This window comes from Sinocyclocheilus grahami, unplaced genomic scaffold (assembly GCF_001515645.1).
Source record: "Sinocyclocheilus grahami isolate Dianchi unplaced genomic scaffold, SAMN03320097.WGS_v1.1 scaffold458.1, whole genome shotgun sequence".
NCBI lineage: Eukaryota > Metazoa > Chordata > Actinopteri > Cypriniformes > Cyprinidae > Sinocyclocheilus > Sinocyclocheilus grahami.
In genome coordinates, this window is record NW_015505637.1 from 126,921 (window position 1) to 146,318 (window position 19,398).

The 19,398-nt window shown below is 38.7% G+C and overlaps 1 protein-coding gene across 1 annotated transcript in view; it reads right to left on the reverse strand.

Annotated features, from left to right (window-relative positions):
* The window catches only part of LOC107552787 (partitioning defective 3 homolog), a 145,331-nt gene that overhangs the window by 15,952 nt on the left and 109,981 nt on the right, over positions 1-19,398 (reverse strand). The window contains exon 15 of the mRNA XM_016234778.1: positions 134-262. Within this exon, the coding sequence (XP_016090264.1) occupies positions 134-262 (129 nt within the window). The remainder of the gene's footprint in view (positions 1-133; positions 263-19,398) is intronic.

Below are 19,398 nucleotides of genomic sequence, written 5' to 3' on the forward strand. Positions count from 1 at the left end.
ATGACATCTAAGAGCTTTCCCAGAACTTTTACCTCCCCGGACCCCATTTACTTAATTAGACAGTTTGCTAATTTCCCGGGCAGCGGTGGTTAATTGAGAGGCTTTTTACGGGGATCGGGACACAGCCGCTCACCTCTCCTGCTCCAGCCTCATTCTCTGCGTCTCCTCCTCGGTGGCCTGACTTTCCTCCATCTTGCTCTTGCTGGACCCTTTCCGCTCCATCTTGTCCCCTTGCCTCTCATCTTTGCGGTTTTTGCCGAACCTGCGGCGGCAGAGACAGAGTGTGGGATAAATTCAGATGGACTTCTAGATTGTTTGTGTTTAAGAGGAGCAAACCGTTCTATCCTTCTTTCTCTTTTCAATAAGAGCACTGGAACACCTAAAGGAAATGAAACTGTCAGAATACTTGACACATCAAAGAGAGGAACGGCCAAGAATGACAACATATCCCTTCACATTTCCACAAAAAAGACTGCAATATAAAATCACTTAATATTTAATAATACAAAAAGTAGCAGGTATCTTAAATAACACTACTTTATGCATGTTTCTAAATGCACTGAAATAAAGTTGCGCTTGGAACATCTGTCAATAATAAAGCTATTATTATAAAACTGGAACCTGAGCAACAGTACAGCTTGATGGAATCAATTCCAACTTATTTCACCAGTAAACAAAACAAAATGTCTTAACTAGCATTTGATTCAACAAATTTCAACAGGAGACTGACAACATCAACTCTTACTCTGGTTGGCAGTAACTTTGTAAAGGAATTAACAGGAAGTGAGTACACAGAGCTTAAGAGATAAAGTTTTGTACATAGGCTTAAATCTGTCTGTCTGTCTGTGTGTGTGTGTGTGTGTGTGTGTGTGTGTGTGTGTGCATGTTTATGTGGTTTATGAGGACACAAATTTGTATAATAACATGGGTATGACATAGGTATTACAACAAGAAGGTGATTTATGAGGACATTTTCAGTGTCCCCGTAATTCAAAAGGCTTATAAATAATTCAGAATGAGTTTTTTTGAAAATCTAAAAATGCAGAAAGTTTCCTGTGAGGGGTAGGTTTAGGGGAAGGGTTGGTGTAGGGCAATAGAAAATACAGTTTGTACGGTATAAAAACCATTACGCCTATGGAGAGTCCCCATAAACCATAAAAACAAACCTGTGTGTGTGCGCGTGTGTGTGTGTTATCAGTCCCCAAAGACATTCCCCAACCAACTTCCTCAAACATTGTCCCTTCCTGATTGAAATCTTAAATCGTTACACTGAATGTGGCACAGACTGGCTTCTCATCAGTCAGTGGAACAACACTGTGTCATTATCAACAGCTGCCTTCTGTTATCCGAAGTCTCCAAGGCATGTCTCAAAATACTGTGCTTCTTAGTAATGTCATTTCCTGCAGACATGTGCACACTAGCTTTGGCTCGAGGGAAGACGTGGCGAAGTACCGATTGTGGTCAATATTCCAGTCAAAGCAAGACTTGTAACATGCGTTTCCAATAATTCTTGGGGAGTTTTACGCGTGTACAGGATTACTGGGGGTAATAATCAAATTTTGTACAAATAAAGCAATAACAGAGAGTGTGCGAATCCGTGGGGCGACAATATGAATTAGTGCCTCCAATAAAAGTACATTTCCATTTGATGGAAGTAATAATTTTCATTGACTAAGTTGCTTTCTCGCGACGCCTCCATTCAAGTACGAAGGTGCATTGATTATGAAAACCATTTGATTACCAAACAAAAACTCTCTTCAATAGTCAGCGAATGGATGTGTGATGTCACATGCCCGCAATTTCCCAAAAAAACACCGTAACCCTGTGCTTATTTTCTTAACTCTCTTGCCAAGGTTCACCGGAGAGCACGAGAACACAAACTTTCCCTCTAAACTCAACAGAATTACCTCAGACGGGCCATCAGACTGAACATATTCATGAAATGGGAAACGGTTTTCCCCAAATATGTTTATTGTTCTACTTTCCACGGGCTGCTCCGTGGCTCAAACGACCCCTTGGTCCAGCACAGGATTGTGGGAGAAGTACTCCTTTGGTTACATAAGCATCGAAAGGCCAAACTTTCCACGTTTGTCCCTCGGATACTGTACATTACCTGATTAATTAATCAACAAATGGCCCGGGTCTCGGTGTAAAAGTCCGCCGCACGCATGCTAATAACAGCGAGGCTCGATCTATCACTGCTCTCGCTGACAACCCGCCGTACATCTCAAGGACTTTTTCATTAACTCACCTTATATAATCTTCCTTTTCAGCATGTCTCTCCCCGCAGCCCGTCCCTCTCTTAAAATGACACGTGGAAAGATACGTCGAGAGGGAGGTGAGGATTCTGGAAATTAATCTATTTCAAGGCACGCAAACAAGTAAGGTCAAAAGCGACTCTTCTGCTCTTTCAAAGCATTGTGGGTTTCTTGTGGGCTGAATGCAAATTCTTTAACCCTTACAGTAAAACTCCTGTGGGAGTCAACGTCAATTTGCAGATGAAATGGGCCAAAAGTGTCTCTGGGGAACCAGCAAGGTAGTTTATGCATCTCTACGATGCCTGAGGCTTTAAGCGTAATTGTCATTAACAAATGGAGAGACTCTGTAATGAACAACACGACTGGGTTGTATTTGATGTGCAAACAGTACTTCTGTGACCTGTGGGAAGGGACCGAGTCTCCCAGTTCACTCGTTCATTTTGTTAAACATGGAAACTAATACACTCTGGCACGTTCCCTAGACCTCACATTGAGAGTTTGCTTTCACCATCAATCATCTTTAAAAGACCTCTTATAAGGACCCTAAGAAATGGCTTGACGAGTAGTTGCCAGGGGGAGAGATATTCTCAAATTTGGATACAATCATTTAACTCTTTCCCAGCCAAACATGGAATTTTCCGGGTTTCCGCATTCTCGTTGTTATACATTCGGGTGGCACTATTACGCTTCTCCTGAATGAGTCTAGAATGTGCCGATCAAAAACACATGCAAGGAAGACACAGAAACGAGCGATCTCGTATGTAAGCAGATGCATATGAAAAACAATACGATCATCAACAATAAACAGCATTTAAATGAAAACTGCCTAATGTTAAAGAAGTGAAATGTCGATCCAGGAAGTGGTAAAGGTGTTAATGGAAGCGATCTACTGCATCTTTCCTTTGATCATCCTACTGAATATGATCCAGATGCAGTATTTGATAAAAACGTGACAGAAAAACACAGAATTGTTGACATTTTTGCAGATTTATTAAAAAAGAAAAACTGAAATATCACATGGTCCTAAGTATTCAGACCCTTTGCTGTGACACTCATATATTTAACTCAGGTGCTGTCCATTTCTTCTGATCATCCTTGAGATGGTTCTACACCTTCATTTGAGTCCAGCTGTGTTTGATTATACTGATTGGACTTGATTAGGAAAGCCACACACCTGTCTATATAAGACCTTACAGCTCACAGTGCATGTCAGAGCAAATGAGAATCATGAGGTCAAAGGAACTGCCTGAAGAGCTCAGAGACAGAATTGTGGCAAAGCACAGATCTGGCCAAGGTTACAAAAACATTTCTGCTGCCCTTAAGGTTCCTAAGAGCACAGTGGCCTCCATAATCCTTAATTTTCAAAAACGCTGGCAGGGAAAGAGTTAAAATCCAACACTAGAATAAGTAATAACATGTTGTTTGAAGTAAGTGTTCGTGCTTGACAAGTTTAGTTAACTTTAGTTTAGTTAAGTTGGATATTTAAGCTATCTCAAAGATTTGAAGTTGTTATAACTAATTGCAGCAGCATTTTTTACAGTGCAAGACAGGATATAAATATTTTTGGTTGGCTTTCCCTGAAGAAAAATATTGTTTGTGTATTTCTTCTAACAGTGAATTATGTAAAAGTTTAGGAGTAAACAATGTTTTTATTGGGGTTTTAAGTAAATCTTTAAGTGAAAAAGAACCAGTTCTCTGCATTCACACTGACCTTAAAAAAAAAAATCTCTTTTTGCTTCATCCTGATAAGGTTTCAGTCCATTTTAGATTCACACTGTAGTTTTGTAGAACCCAGAGCACTTAGATATGATTAATTATCCTACTTTCTTCAATTTCACTTTTGCAGTATATATTCTCATTTATTTCAATCTCATTCATTCATCAGAGTTGTTATTGTTAACTAAAACGACTAAAAATAGATTGTGTTCATTGAAATAAAGCTGATATAAAATAATAATTATAATAAAAATAAAAATCTAGATGAACAATTAAAACTGGCAAAGAAATTAGAAATGTTGCATTGACAAATAACTGAAATAAAATAAGTTGAAGCACTAAAATGACTAAAACTAGAATAAAAATAAATTAAAGCTAAATAAAAAAAATGCAAAAAAACAAGAACTAATAAAAATTGGAATGCACATAAAATTATGAAAACTTAAAAAAGTTAAATAAAATATAAAAGCTAATTCAAAATATTAATAAATATTAGAATAGTATATAACAAATAGTAAAAAAATAACACTGCCTTCAAGTAAATCATATTCAAACCACCTCCCGAGTCACTCTTTGTTTGATTTGCTTTAGACTTGAGTTTGGTTGTTATGTTTATATATTCGTATATATTCTGAGACGACGAATCTGAAGAATCAGAATATGGACATTGGACAGGACCAGCCTTGACAGCTCTTCTGTGATCGGTGCGGCCAGAGCAGACGATCTCAACAATCCCTAATAGCTTCCGCAGTATTTTCTTGTCTATACTACACAGAAACAGAACAAGCTGAATGGCTGCGACATAATTAAGTGGTAAATGAATGAGAGACGGCACAATACACCGAGACAATGTTCTCTGTCCTTTTGTTCTGCAGCTGAATGAGCTTGAATCAGTGCTATTGGTTTTGGCTGGCAGAGCACAGTCAATGTCCCCCGTAATAACAGCTGAATCTGGACTCAGCGTTAGGTGAACAGTCTATTTGTGGAGAAGTTTTAAAGCTGTTTGCTCGGGCCCTCGAGGTCAGTTTACACTCACTCCCTCACTCACGCCATCGCACAGGATTCTGTGTTAGTGACAGATACACCACAAATCTAGCAGTTTTACAAACTTACATGATCTTAATGTCCACATAGCAACTGCCAATACCACATTCTCCAAAAATCATGGTATTACCATGGTAACATTAAAAAACCGTACAGTATTGTAGCATATACCACTAAACCCCTATTACGTTTTGGTTACTGTAATGTAATATCAAACATTTAAGCAATAAGGTATGAGAGGCCGTGCTGTATTATGAACACGACTGAAGGGTGTTGCAAAAGTGAGAGTACCTTACTGCTTTTATAATACTGTTAACACACAATACAAAAAACAAAAAATTATATATTGAAAAATTCACTAAACAAATTCACTAAAAGCTGTCCTTCCGCTAAAAAATAGTTCCTGACAGTGACAGTAAATTATATAATAATATAAAATATTCCCTCCACACTTTGGAAACAGTGGGCTTCCACACAGACACGCACACACATTAACTCTTTCCTCGCCAGTGGCCCCCAGAATATTCAGTAGGATGATCAAAGCATAGATGCAGTAGATCGCTTCCATCAACACCAAAGCTTCCTGGATCGACCTTTTCACTTGGTAACATTAGGCAGTTTTGATTTACATGCTGTTTATTGTTGATGAAAGCATAACAACTGCTTGCATACGAGATCGCTCGTTTCTGCGTCTTCCTCTCCTGTGTTTTTGATCATGAGATTCTGGTCTCATTCAGAAGATGCACGATAGCGCCTGAGAGCATATAAGAGTGAAAACACGGAAAGCCGTAAAATCCCGTCTTTGGCAGGGAAAGAGTTAACAGATCTCCCGCATGAGAAGAGTTTCTTTGACGGGGGAAGGGCGTGGTCTCAAAATTAAAGGAGAGTGACGCAACATAACACCAGCAGGGGTCACTCATACTTCATGAAATCAATAACAAACAGTTAATTTAGCTGAAATACATAATACATGGACAAGTTTTGACACTATATTATTGATTGTTTGTGTTGCTAAGGGTGTTGCGCAGTGACACACAGAGCCGTAGCTGTTGACCAATCAGAATCAAGGACTGGAGCTAACTGTTTTATAAATACAAATAAATAATCGTGAATTCACTTCAACCTTTTATGTTTTTTTTTTGGTGAGCAGGTTTGTATAGCATTCACACACACAGCCACTGACTTCATCATAAAGTGTGGTCTCCAGTATCCAGAGCACAAAAGTACAGTTTAATGGGCCATCACCAAGCATCTCTCCCCTCTGCTCCTCTGACAGCCGTGAGTAATGAGCACCTAAACACCTGCCGGCTTCAAACACACACGCCTGTGCAGGAGAGAGAGAGAGAGGGAATACTCCACCTCTCTCTCACACACACACACACACACTTGTTTTTCTATCACGGCAGGACCTCCCATACACTTCTGCTGCTTAAACCAAACACATTATAATTACAACCCCCTTCCCTACAGCTTCTGGCATTTCTTACACACAAACTATGACTTTTGCCATGTTTGGAAGAGCACAAAAATAGCATATTTCCACACTACTCATACGATATTTGTACTATGTAGTAAGCATGCTATGCAAATTTAGTAGGTCATATACAGGTATTCAACACAGAAAGTTTGTATACTGTGGGCTCTCCTTGAATTTCCATTTGCAAGGAACTGATTTTAATATATCCTTGATTCATTAAATGATTGAACTACCAATAGGTTAGATATCTATACACAGAAATTAGACTGGGTAAAATTGGTGTAGAAGCTATTTTCTCTCAAAAAGAATATTGCTATTAATTCAAGCATCTCTCCCCTCTGCTCCTCTGACAGCCGTGAGTAATGAGCACCTAAACACCTGCCGGCTTCAAACACACACGCCTGTGCAGGAGAGAGAGAGAGAGGGAATACTCCACCTCTCTCTCACACACACACACACACACTTGTTTTTCTATCACGGCAGGACCTCCCATACACTTCTGCTGCTTAAACCAAACACATTATAATTACAACCCCCTTCCCTACAGCTTCTGGCATTTCTTACACACAAACTATGACTTTTGCCATGTTTGGAAGAGCACAAAAATAGCATATTTCCACACTACTCATACGATATTTGTACTATGTAGTAAGCATGCTATGCAAATTTAGTAGGTCATATACAGGTATTCAACACAGAAAGTTTGTATACTGTGGGCTCTCCTTGAATTTCCATTTGCAAGGAACTGATTTTAATATATCCTTGATTCATTAAATGATTGAACTACCAATAGGTTAGATATCTATACACAGAAATTAGACTGGGTAAAATTGGTGTAGAAGCTATTTTCTCTCAAAAAGAATATTGCTATTAATTATATAGAAATGGTAAGCAACTCAATGAAATGTGAAATTTTGAAGTAGAATGATTGAAATAGTATTTTCTTATAAAACATGCAGTAATCTTTGTTTTATTTACAACTTCAGAGTGTCACATGATCTTCAGAAATCAGTATAATATGCTGATCTGCTGCTCAAGAAACATTTCTGATTATTATCAATGCTGAAAACAGTTGTGCTGCTGAAACCGTGATGCATTTTATCTTTTGAAGATTCTTTGATGAATAGAAAGTTCAAAAGAACAGCATTTCTAGAAATAGAAAACTTTTGTAACATTAAAAATGTCTTTACTGGCACTTTTGATCAATTCAATGCTTCCTTGCTGAATAAATGCATTAATTTCTTAGCATAAATACAGTACACAAACTGCAACCATATGTTTCTCACAGCACTATACTACATTCTGCACAGTTCTGCTATTATTTAGTAACATTATGTAACTGGGACCACGAGGAACAGCCTCACAATGGAGGTTTTTCAGTTTTTACTATTTTTACGGGTATTTTGTTTCCACAAGGTTAGACGAAGGATCATACGTACACAAAGCCACTCCAATTACACCTTCAGCACAGAATCAGAGATTTACTCAATCAAGGCCTTGCACAGGAGAAACTACACCCGTCAAGGCGGGAGGTAATCGAGCTTTAATGCTCAACAAATCGTTAGTTCACCCAAAGGACTGTGCTATTATACTCAACAGCCCACGTGTAGGGCAGAATAATGCCATCTCCTCAATCACTCCTTCATCTCTGTCACCAGCGCTGTCAAAGCTAACATTTCACCACACAAAGCAATGCATTACAATGGCCTGTTTACACTGACACAGGACGACTGTGTCTACAGCAATCACAATGCAAACCCATGCATGTATCGCATTTCCAACCCAATGTGCTGCGTGATGAAGGTTTGTGACCTTTCATGTGCAAATATGCATTTGATATTGTCGACTGTCATCCATAACTTAAATAATTATTTCATAAAAAAAAGAAACAGCAAGTTAAAAAAGAAAAATGTAATGCATTCAATTATTGTGATTAATTATTTTATTTTCGAAAACTAATTTTATTTAAATTATCAAAAAAACCTGAAAGTTAAAAAAACAAACTGAATTAATTATTTAGTGTGATTTTTTTTATTTTAATAATTATTTAAATAAAAAAACACCAAGTTAAAAAGATAAAATGTCATACATTATTTATTTAAATAATTTTAAAAATAGCAAGTTTAAAAAGAAAAAAAGTAATGCATTAAATTGTTGTGATTAATTACTTTATTTTAAATATTTTATTGTATTCATTTAAAAAACAGCAAGTTAAAAATGTCAATTATAATGCATTAATTTAGAACGATTCATTCATTTAAATAATTATTTTATTTAAATGATTTAAAAACAGCCAGTTAAAAAATTAAAAAATGTAATGCATTAAAATATTGTGCTTATTTAATTTTAAATAATGTATATTATTTAAAATAAAATAAAAACAGCAAATTAAAAAAAGTCAATGCTAATTTGGTTTTAATTTAATTTAATTAATTTAGTGTGATGGATTATTTTATTTAAAATATTGGATTTTATTTGAATGATTTACATATATTTTGTTGCCTAAAAACTGGGCAGTTCAAGCTTGACATCCTTAGAAATATTTGTATTTATTTATTTTTACCCAGTATCAGCGGAAGCTTATTTAACCAGCTTCACATTGGAAACATCATTTTTCATTCACTGTCGTCAGTGACATGGTTTATACTCTGCTTTTATGTGGATGATAACTCAGCTGTATTGATTTACAGAGCAGTAATGTACTACGTGGCTCCAGCAGACCCACATTATTGTGTCTAAAAGACAAGAGGTCTGACGTTACGGTCGTAGACGGACAGACGGACCTGAACCCCGGCGCTCTAAAGAACAGGATATTACTCTGTTATAAAGGCTAAGCTGGAGACATTAAGAAGGCAATGGCTGGAACTGCCGGTAATGCTCAGAGGTAAGTTGTGTTCCCAAACACTTTGAGCAGGGAATGCCATATAACTCTTGCTTTATATGTTGTTGCTACAGTAGATGAGCAGGGTCGTTAAGCAGCTAAAGAGCAGCAGGTCAGACAAGATGGAGTCAGGTAATACAACGAGCCAGTTTCTTTCTAAACACAAAAGAGCTGCAATGAAGAAATTACAGACTCTACAGTGATATATCCAAGACAATGACAACAGGAAAAGTAAATAAAGTCGTTGGTTTTATTTTTTTATTATTGCTTGGCCCTAATCCTCTTCCGTAATTCTCAGACCATTTTCACGTGTGTGACAGTATGTTATACCTAAACCTGATTTCAAAGTTAGAACTATGGTCAGTGATAGAAAATAATGCAAACCTGAACTTGTGTTTATGTGATTTAACAGAACACGCTTTCACAGAAAATAACATTTTGGCACACGCTGGTGCACTGTCCATTTTAAACGGCCCTTCAGAGCAAAAGCCGGGGCCGTTCTGCTCCTATGGCGAGCCACATGTCATTTTAAAATCTACTTGTTAGGGCGGAGAAGAAGCGAAAGCTGGCTCTTCCTGTTCCTTTTGTGTTCTAGTGGCAAGTCGAGGATGTTCACTCAAGGGCAAAGAGAGGCAGAAATCACAGCCAGCACTGAAAGGTGGCTGGAAATATCTAATTAGGAAGAGAGACAAAACGAATGAAGGAAAGTGCAGGAGTATCAAGTGCCTCTCCAAATTTCCCTAGCCTTTAGTACTTAGCCCATGTTAATGGGAGCATCATTATTTTACGCCCGAGTCGCTCCACCACCGCCGTTGCCCGGGCGACAGGCTCTGTTGTTTATAGCGATGTTATGTGCCAAAGCTGGGCGATTACACCGGGTCCCCACGGACCTCATTATTCCTGACCTCTATCGCCACACTGCCATCCACTGACAAACTCGACATCGGAGAAGTGTGAACACGATGGCGCTTTTTAACGGCAAATGAAGATATTCCAGCCTTGAGGCTTCTCCTTGACAGAGAAGATGTAGGATTGACGGACACTTAGGATCACACACACGCCAGTGTCGTTCCTCAAGAAGGATGTCAATCAGAAAAAGAGCGAGTTGGCATCCAAGCATGATTATTTCTGTGGTCTGAATTAGAAAAACAAAAAGGCAAATTAAAATCTTGCTGCGCAGGGTTACGGTGAGCGTCGCTTGATGAATATATTCATGACATCACTGCTGGAATCCGGAGGGGGATTTCAATCGAAAAGTAATTTTACACAACCTCTGTGTATGTGTACATGTGTATGGACATTATAAATATATGCAGCTTGCAACCAATTTACAGGAATCCCAAGAGACCAAACAGATTGAAGAGATATTGGTCACAGAAAAACCCAAGGACTAGAACTAGATTTGCATTTCCATGAGAAAATTCCATTGTTTGCAAAGCGGCAATACAAGAAAAACACATAGCGTGAGCGTGAGCGGAGCGTGAAACACGCGTACAGACTTTGGTTAGCAGGGACAGTGGTCAATATATGTCATTTTGTGGTCGTACAATATCATTTTACAACAAAATATCATGACTGACCTATCAGAATCAAGTGTTCCAAAGTTGTGTAAACATGAATAAAATGTATGAATGAAAAATATGTATAAAAATGCATGAAAAAAAATCTCAATTCAGTATTCGAATGAATGCAAGACCGAAAACCAAGCACAATTTCGTAAGAAATAATTAGAACAATGTCATTATTGTTGGTTGGATTGTTTATGGAAGGTTGTTCTCGACATTGAATCAAAAAAATATAAAAAAATAAATACAAATAAATAAATAAATAATCTGACTTACGTTCTTGCAATTGCGAGTTTACATCTTGCAACTTGGGCTTTTCTTCTCAGAATTGCGAGATTATGAAAGTTATAAACTCGTTAAAAAGTTAACATCTCGCAATTCTAACCTTTTATCTCAGAATTGCTACTTTGTATCTTGCAATTTCAATGTATAAACTTGCAATTGCACATTTATATTTCATAATTCTGAGAAAAAAAATTGAATTGCGAGATGTAAGCTCAAAATTGCAAGATATAAACACAATTTTCAGAATAAAAGTCTTTAATTATTTATTTTAGCTCAAAATTGCAAGAAAAAAAATCAGAATTGTGAGATAAAAAGTTTATTTATTATTATCCCGTGGCGGAAACAGGCTTCCATAATTGTTGGTTCAAAACAAAACAAAACAAAAGCTTTATCTTCAAGTATGTAGTATATTCAAGCTTAAAAAACAACAATTTCAAAGAAAGAAAACCGCCTGCAATTTACAATGCAATTATTAGAGCAATATCATTATTATCTGTTAGACTGTGCAAGCTAAGCTACTTCTGACAAAACAAAAAAAGTGAAGCTATATGTTCTAGTATGTAAGTTCAAGCTGAATTAATTGAAGAAATGTGTGTAGGACAAGACGAGGCGGAAGGAATTCAAAGGGGGTGCTGCTTTGCAAATACTGTAATAATGATATTGCATAGAACAAATGCGATTCAAACCGCATTAGCAAAAAGCAAAAGTGATCAAACATGGAAGCTTGTGGGAAGTGCATGTGTCGAATGTCATGGAGGGAACCGTACGGCACTGTCAGCTGCTCTGAGGGAGTCATTAGCTCCAAAGATCACACTGCATAGACACAGAACATGATTTTAACATATCGTTAGGCATCTCAACCCATCTCTCTCATCTCTGTGACTCTCCCAGACGAGTGTTTGGATCTGACACCTATAGCCCAGCATATTTCACACATGCCTGTGTTAGCAAGAAATGGGGCAAAAGATAGCAGTTTAATGTGCTCTATACATCACCGTGAGAAATCTGTAAGGAATGTGAATACGTGCATGTTTAATATCAGCTGATAATGACTCCATTTTAATACAAAACCCAAAATGTAAAAATCTACTTTGGTTCTGTATTATATTATAAGAATATATACACTGTGATTCTTTGAGAGCAGAATAATTTACACGTGTGTGTGTGTGTGTGTGTGTGTGCCTGTGTTATTGTTATTGTTATATATGTGTCTAAATTAATAGGGTGAGATCAAAGTAGCACCCTATACGACATACACAATACTTCCTGTGTGACCTCAGAAAGCGGAGACAATCCATGACATGAATATAAGACAGAGGAAAGGAAACAGAAGAAAGCTCCGACAGAAGTAATGTGCCAGTGTGTGTGACCTAGAAATGCCACCTCACAATGCATACTCAATGGAACAGTCTGATCACAGACTCACACACACACACACACACTCACACACACACACACACACACACACACACACACACACACACACACACACACACACACACACACACACACACACACACCCTCAGGGCAAGACAGGTGGAGGAAGGTTTGCTTACCTCTAAATCACAATTTAATGATAGGCCGGCCGGCCGTGCCTGTGCCTCTAAATACAGCCAGTTTCACATCATATAACTGTGAAAAAATATTTTGTTCCCAGGAAATATTTGTTGTGCAATTATATGTAAATGCAGATTGTATATGAGCAGAGCAGAGTATATATGAATATATAAACAAACAAAAGCTGTAGTAGCATGGTTGCGATTGCTTGCATGCATGTTGTTTTTCTCCTTCCTGCAACCTTGTACAATCCCCAGACCATCAGCGTCTTTCGTTTGCACAAGGCATTAAAAATGGTGTGAGAATGACAGAAAAAGAGAGACGACGAGTGAAAGCACAATAAAATGTGGACAAGAAAAGAACGAGAAATTAAGAAAGATGCTTTCAACTATTAAGAATCCATTACTGTTCACTCCATTCAAAATGACATCTCACATACTATGTGTACTCTAAACTGAACAACAAACAACCTTATAATGTGAGTCTACGAGGCTAAATAATCTGTGATGGCTTTAAACCAGTGTTTCTTAACCCTGTTCCAGAGGCACACCAACAGTAGGAAAGTCTCCTTTATCTGTTCATATAGAAACAAGCTGATTTGTTGAATCAGGTGTGTTTACTTTAGGAAGTGTTCTAAACTGTGAACTCTTGCTTTGCCTCTAGGTACATCATTGGAAAACACCGCCTTACCCTAAATATTCCCTTAAAGGAATAGTTCACCCAAAAATAAAAATTGGGGGAAATAAACTCACTCTAAGGCCATCCAAGTAGATGAGTTTGTTTCTTCGTTTCTTCAACAGATTTGGAGAAACTGCATCACTTGCTCACCAGTGGATGCTCTGCAGTGAATGGGTGCCGTCAGAATGAGAGTCCAAACAGCTGGTAAAAACATCACAACAATCCACAAGTAATCCACACCACTCCAGTCCATCAGTTAACATCTGGAGAAGACAAAAGCTGAAACAGTTCCATCTAAAATACGAGTCCTCTATCCATAATAACGCTTTCTCCAGTGAAAATGTTGTCTTGTCTGAATCAGGAGAGAAACCTTGCACCGTTTACAAGAGAAAACAGTTCAAAACAAATATGTGGCTGGATATGATACGTGGATTTTGAAGTGAGAGGACAACAGGAGATGGACTTTTTCCCTGGAGGATGCGTTATTATGGATTATGGACTCCCGAAGCATGTATTTTATCCAGAAGCAACGGTTTGAAGTTAAAACTGTCTTAGTGATGAATTTGTTCCTTACAAGCACAGCTTTTCACTTCACAAGACGTTAACTGATGGACTGGAGTGGTGTGGATTACTTGTGATGTTTTTATCAGCTGTTCGGACTCTCATTCTGACGGCACACATTCACTGCAGAGGATCCATTGGTGAGTAAAGTGATGGAATGCTGAATTTCTCTAAATCTTTTGAATAAACAAACTCATATGTATCTTGGATGGCCTGAAGGTGATTTTTGGGTGAAACATTCCTTTAAACCCTGAAGAAACATACTGGAATTGGTTGGCCTCTTGCCCATCACTTCTTGCACAGTTTAGCTCCAATCGCAATTGAACAAACCTGAACAGGACCAGGATACCTGAACACATCAGCAATACCACAAACTGGCAGGCGTGTTGGAGATAAACACCTGAACAGGGTTGGACAACCCTACTTTACCAACTCTTAACCTGAAACTACAAGTCACCAGTCCTTTTCCTATCACTGCGGTGGGATACTGTCATCGTCTCCCTTTAGGGTAATGTCATTCTTGCTGAAGGAACTCTTAGTTGTGGAATAGATGCCTTCATCTGTCTTCTCTCTGAAACCTGCGACTCTAGCACGAGTCTGGAGGCGGGTGGTAAAGCTTCAGAGACAACAGTCAGCAGTCTCTGTGCCAAGTGTGTGGCCTTTTGCCAATTTCTCAACAGATATCCATCCCGGGTAATAAATGGAAAAGTTTGTGTATTCATATAGCCAACAGTACCTTCCTTCAAGGTAGCTGACTGCAGAGTCAAGACTGGGTTATGTAGCAATAGATCCTCTTTTGGCCAGAACGCCAAATTTAGTTCCAAAGAAAAGTTACTTTCCATGGTTGTAGCCTTGATCTGTAGAACAATGTTAGTCCTGCCAAAGCAAGTGTTTCAATATTCATTACAGATGAATGATGATCTCGTCCCAGCTCCCATTAATAGGGCACATCAGTCCAATTAATATTTTCCCCCAAAAAACATTGAAGCCCTGAATTAAATCTTGGAGGAAATCCTTGAATATAACTGCACTCATATTTTAATGGTTCGCCATGCATATGTGTGCAATCTGTGCACATGATTGTAACAGTTCTCCAATATTTCAAAAATGTTACTTTTCTTAGCAAACCTTAGGAGGGGATATCACAACACATTCCTGCAGCACCTCAGCATGATCCACACCAACATCAACATCTATCCCTGGAGATCGGCCAAAGGAGATCTGCTATAGGACTGTCGATGTGCTTTGACCAGCCAGTTTCAAACTTTAACCTTCGGTTGAAGGTTTTGTAACATTTCAGTTTGCTCTTGGTGTCTGAAGACCTCTGCAGCATATAAATGGAGCAGAAGTCCTCATCATGCCTGTGCAACCCTTTGGATTAGCTGTCTCAAGGCTATTATTCTTAAGACAACATGTTTGCATTTTATGTCTAATCTTTATGTCCTACGTAGAAAAAATAAGATACCATCTATGTCTCCTGAGCTCCTTGCGAGAACACAATTTGCCATTTCTTCCCAAATGGAGCTCTGTGGATGTGTTCTATCAGCCCTTACATCTTGCAATTTGTCCAACATCTAGACTCTTTCACTTTGAATAACCATAAAATGAATTGAATTCCTCTACTGCGTAGAGATTTCAAATGCTTTGGACAAGTCTGGCACATCCAACTACTGTTTATTATCTACTGTATCATTCCTTCATCAGCAACCTCTGACACTGCATCTGCCTCATCATCTCCTGACATTATTCCCAGCACTGTTTTGTGATTCTCTGACTCGCTCTCAGTGTCTCATTTCCATTACTGACATCACTATAGCTGGCCTGTTTTCTGCCCACTTCATTTACATTATCGACATAATTATTTTCCCTCACATCATCTTACCTGTTCAACTCCCCCACATTCATATCAACTTCCTTACTTTGGCTCAGTGTCCGAGGTTGTGGCCTTCCACTACTCTCTGTGCTTTAATTTTGTGGTTGTGTAATTGCTATGTGGTCGAGAACTCGAATGTTGCTGACTGCCATTTTCCTCGTCAAGTGGACAAGATATCTGTTTATGACGCACGTCGCAACATCAGAAACACTGAAAGCTCTCGGTTCTCAGAACTCTCCTGGTAATTAACATGGAAAGACGCCACTAAGGTTTCATTAGACGCGCTAAGAAACACACATACTTGTGGACATGTTCAAGTGCAGCACTTTTGCATCTCGCTAATGGAGTGCTTTTGATAGTGCTTGCAATCTCTCATGAAATGTTATGCTATCCATCACAAGTTGAGAGTACAAAGACGTCTTATAAGTAAGTCAAGATAAACATTCTCCCTCATTTGCCACCCTTCCATTCCCATGAATGTATCTCATACCCCGTGGTCACTTGCTCATCTCCCTAAACTGTTAAATGGGTAGTTTTATCAGAGTTGTTATCAGAGTCTGCAAGCTAAAAACTCAAATAATTAGTTCTTTCTGGCTTCATCTTACGTCGTCTCCGGATCTCAGCCTCCATTTGTCGGATAAAAGCGCTCACAATGCTCTTCACAAGCTGTTTTTGTTGTCTTGTTAAGATAATCATTGCAATTCTCAAAGCGAAAAGTGTCCGTGCTTTTATGCTGATCAAAACAAAGTGATCTCAATGTAACTTGCTACAAAGCAGATCAGAGATCTTAGAAATGCAGCAGTCTGCCAGTCACAGAAATAATCCGGTTTAAGGTTCTTATTCAAACCTGAGAGCAAATATGCCCGAACAAACCCTGTGGTATTCAAGTCCTGCCTCTCTGACAAAGCCTTTACAAATCTGAGAGATACACCAGTGTTTGGTTTCAACTTTGCCCAGATTTCAAATTTGCTTAACTACCCCCCCCCCCCCCCCCCCCCCCCCCCCACACACACACACACACACCTCCCTGTACCCTTGTTGAGCAAAAGAGGCTGGAAATCAGATGCAATGAGATGTTAGCTTCAAATGCAGTTGCACCTGGTGGTTCTGTGATGGGCAGTCAGCGGTGTCTGATCGCTTACATGAGGTTTGAACAGACGGGCTGAAGAGTGGGCCTCTCACTGCACCCGGAGCAGGACGCCCAACTTGGTCCTATCTTGGTTCACTTAGCTAAACCTCTCATTTCGAAATGCACAATGATGAGCAATCACTGCACGCATGGCATAATTCAAGCTTAATAAAAGCTTTTAAATTAAATTTCATTCATATTTAATGGGGCTCTCCATTATATCAATTACTTTATTTATTTTATTGGGTCCCCGATAGCTCATCATCTTCTCTGTGCACCCTGCTGTGAGCGGAGGCTGTTTGATTGGCAGGTGGATAATGGAATGGGGGGGATAGAGGTGAGAATATCTCCCTCCGTGACCCCTGAAGGAAGCCTGTCGATGAATCCGTTCAGACCACCACGGCGAGGACTATTTTAAGAGAGAGATATTATATTTACACAGCCCTGTGTTAAGCCTACTGAGGGACAATCTCACTTCTTTTGTTTTAATTTCTTTTCATTTCAGGAGGTCATGACACAAACAACACCTCTGTCATATAGAGGAGACAGATGGGCGATATCATCCGAGGTGCTGGCATTTTGACAAGTGATCACTTTGCAATATCTCAAGTCCTCTGTGTCTCGCTTCCTGTTCACTGTAACGCTCCTTAAAGGTGAAGTGGGCAATTCTGTGACTATGTTGCAGGAAACTATTAGAAGGCAGCTACGCCGAAATGACAATTCTGACAATACATAAATGCTGAGCAGATGCCTTTTTCTGCCGTACAAGATTTTACTTAAATATTTTACTTTACTTAGTTTTTACTAGACAGTTTTTAAGTATTTTTGGTAAGTTGTGATAAGTTGAAATAAATATGTAAAACATTTGAATATTTGGTTTAATCTATCAACTTATTTTTTCGACTTAAATTTTAGGCAGAATATTGATTGAAGATATTGACCTTATTTAACCCCCTGGTGCTCTTCTGTCATTTTTTTTTTTTTTACCTCATCAGAATAGTACAAAACTTGATAAAGGTTTTTGCACTTGCTATGTGTGAACACAAATCATGGACATGACTCAAAAAGTTTAAATGGTCCTGGAAAAAAAAATAGATAAAAATATATATATATATAAATGAAAGCTCATTTTTTGAGATATCAACCTCAAATGTGGAACACAACTTGTTTAGATTTACTGCTTTGATTTTCTCACAGTTGTAGAGTAAAACATGTTTTGGAAAATATATATTTCATATAAAATTTGAAAAAAAAAAAGTATTTTTGTGCATTTTTCATAATATTTTTAAAACTTCTATAACTTTATTTAAATTGTATTTATTTTTTTTTCAACTTCAGCAACAATCCAGCCAAGTCTCATCTTTAAAAATAGACCAAACGTAAGTCTGCGCTTCAAAGCATTCAAGATTGATGACATCTGAAGTTGGAAATTTCATTTTCAGGTCTGTGCTCAAAGAGTGGTTCAAATGTAACATTGTTCATGTGTCCTTTCATTATAGTATGAAAAAATCTAGACAAACAACTGGAGATATTATGACCACTTTCCACAGCTCATATCCATCAATGTGTCAGTCATTACATACAGCAGCTTCATTTATCTGTGACTGAGGTTGATTATGGTGAATGTAACTGGTGGGCAGTTCTCCAGTGTTTCCATAATTACCTCTTCTCTGTAAAGCGTACTGTGTTTACGATAAACTAATGAGTGAGAACGTACTACTTTGGAACAATTTGAGGGACCTGGCTGTGCAATTGGAAAAGCATATAAATGCCTGCCTACATCATGCATCTAAGCCCTACGTATGAAAGGTACCATTACCCACAATCCTCCCCAGCAACATGTTCACTCAACAAGGAAACATAACAAAGATGGTTGGGGGGAGGCATCTGTGCTGTTCCCCCTTCGGACCCCCTGAGTTCCCCGAGGCCCTGCTGTCGCTCCAGGCTGGAGGTTGTGATGGGAGTTCAGGATGGTGCTACGTGGAGGTTTGAAGGTCAGTGAAGGGGGAAGGGTCTGTGGGGTGTGGATGGAGTAATTCAATGTGAGAGGGCATCAGGACTCGCAATTACATCCTATTAATAGTGTCCACTAATGCAAGCCGTAGAGGCATGTCTGCCCCCGAGCAAAAGTTGCCGTGACCAGTTGCGTGAAAACAGGACTCGTTTACTTTATCTCTAACGCTCCACCTCCCTGTGCCCCAGTTCACTCCGATGCACTCGTTTATGTCTTTTACTTCTGTTTTCATCCCTTATTTCTCCACTCTTCCAGCACAGATTACTCAAGCCGCCCATATCTCTGTGGCCAATGAGCACATCTGCCCCCTCTGACCGTTAAAGGTATAGTTCAACCTAAAATTAACTTTCTGTCATTATA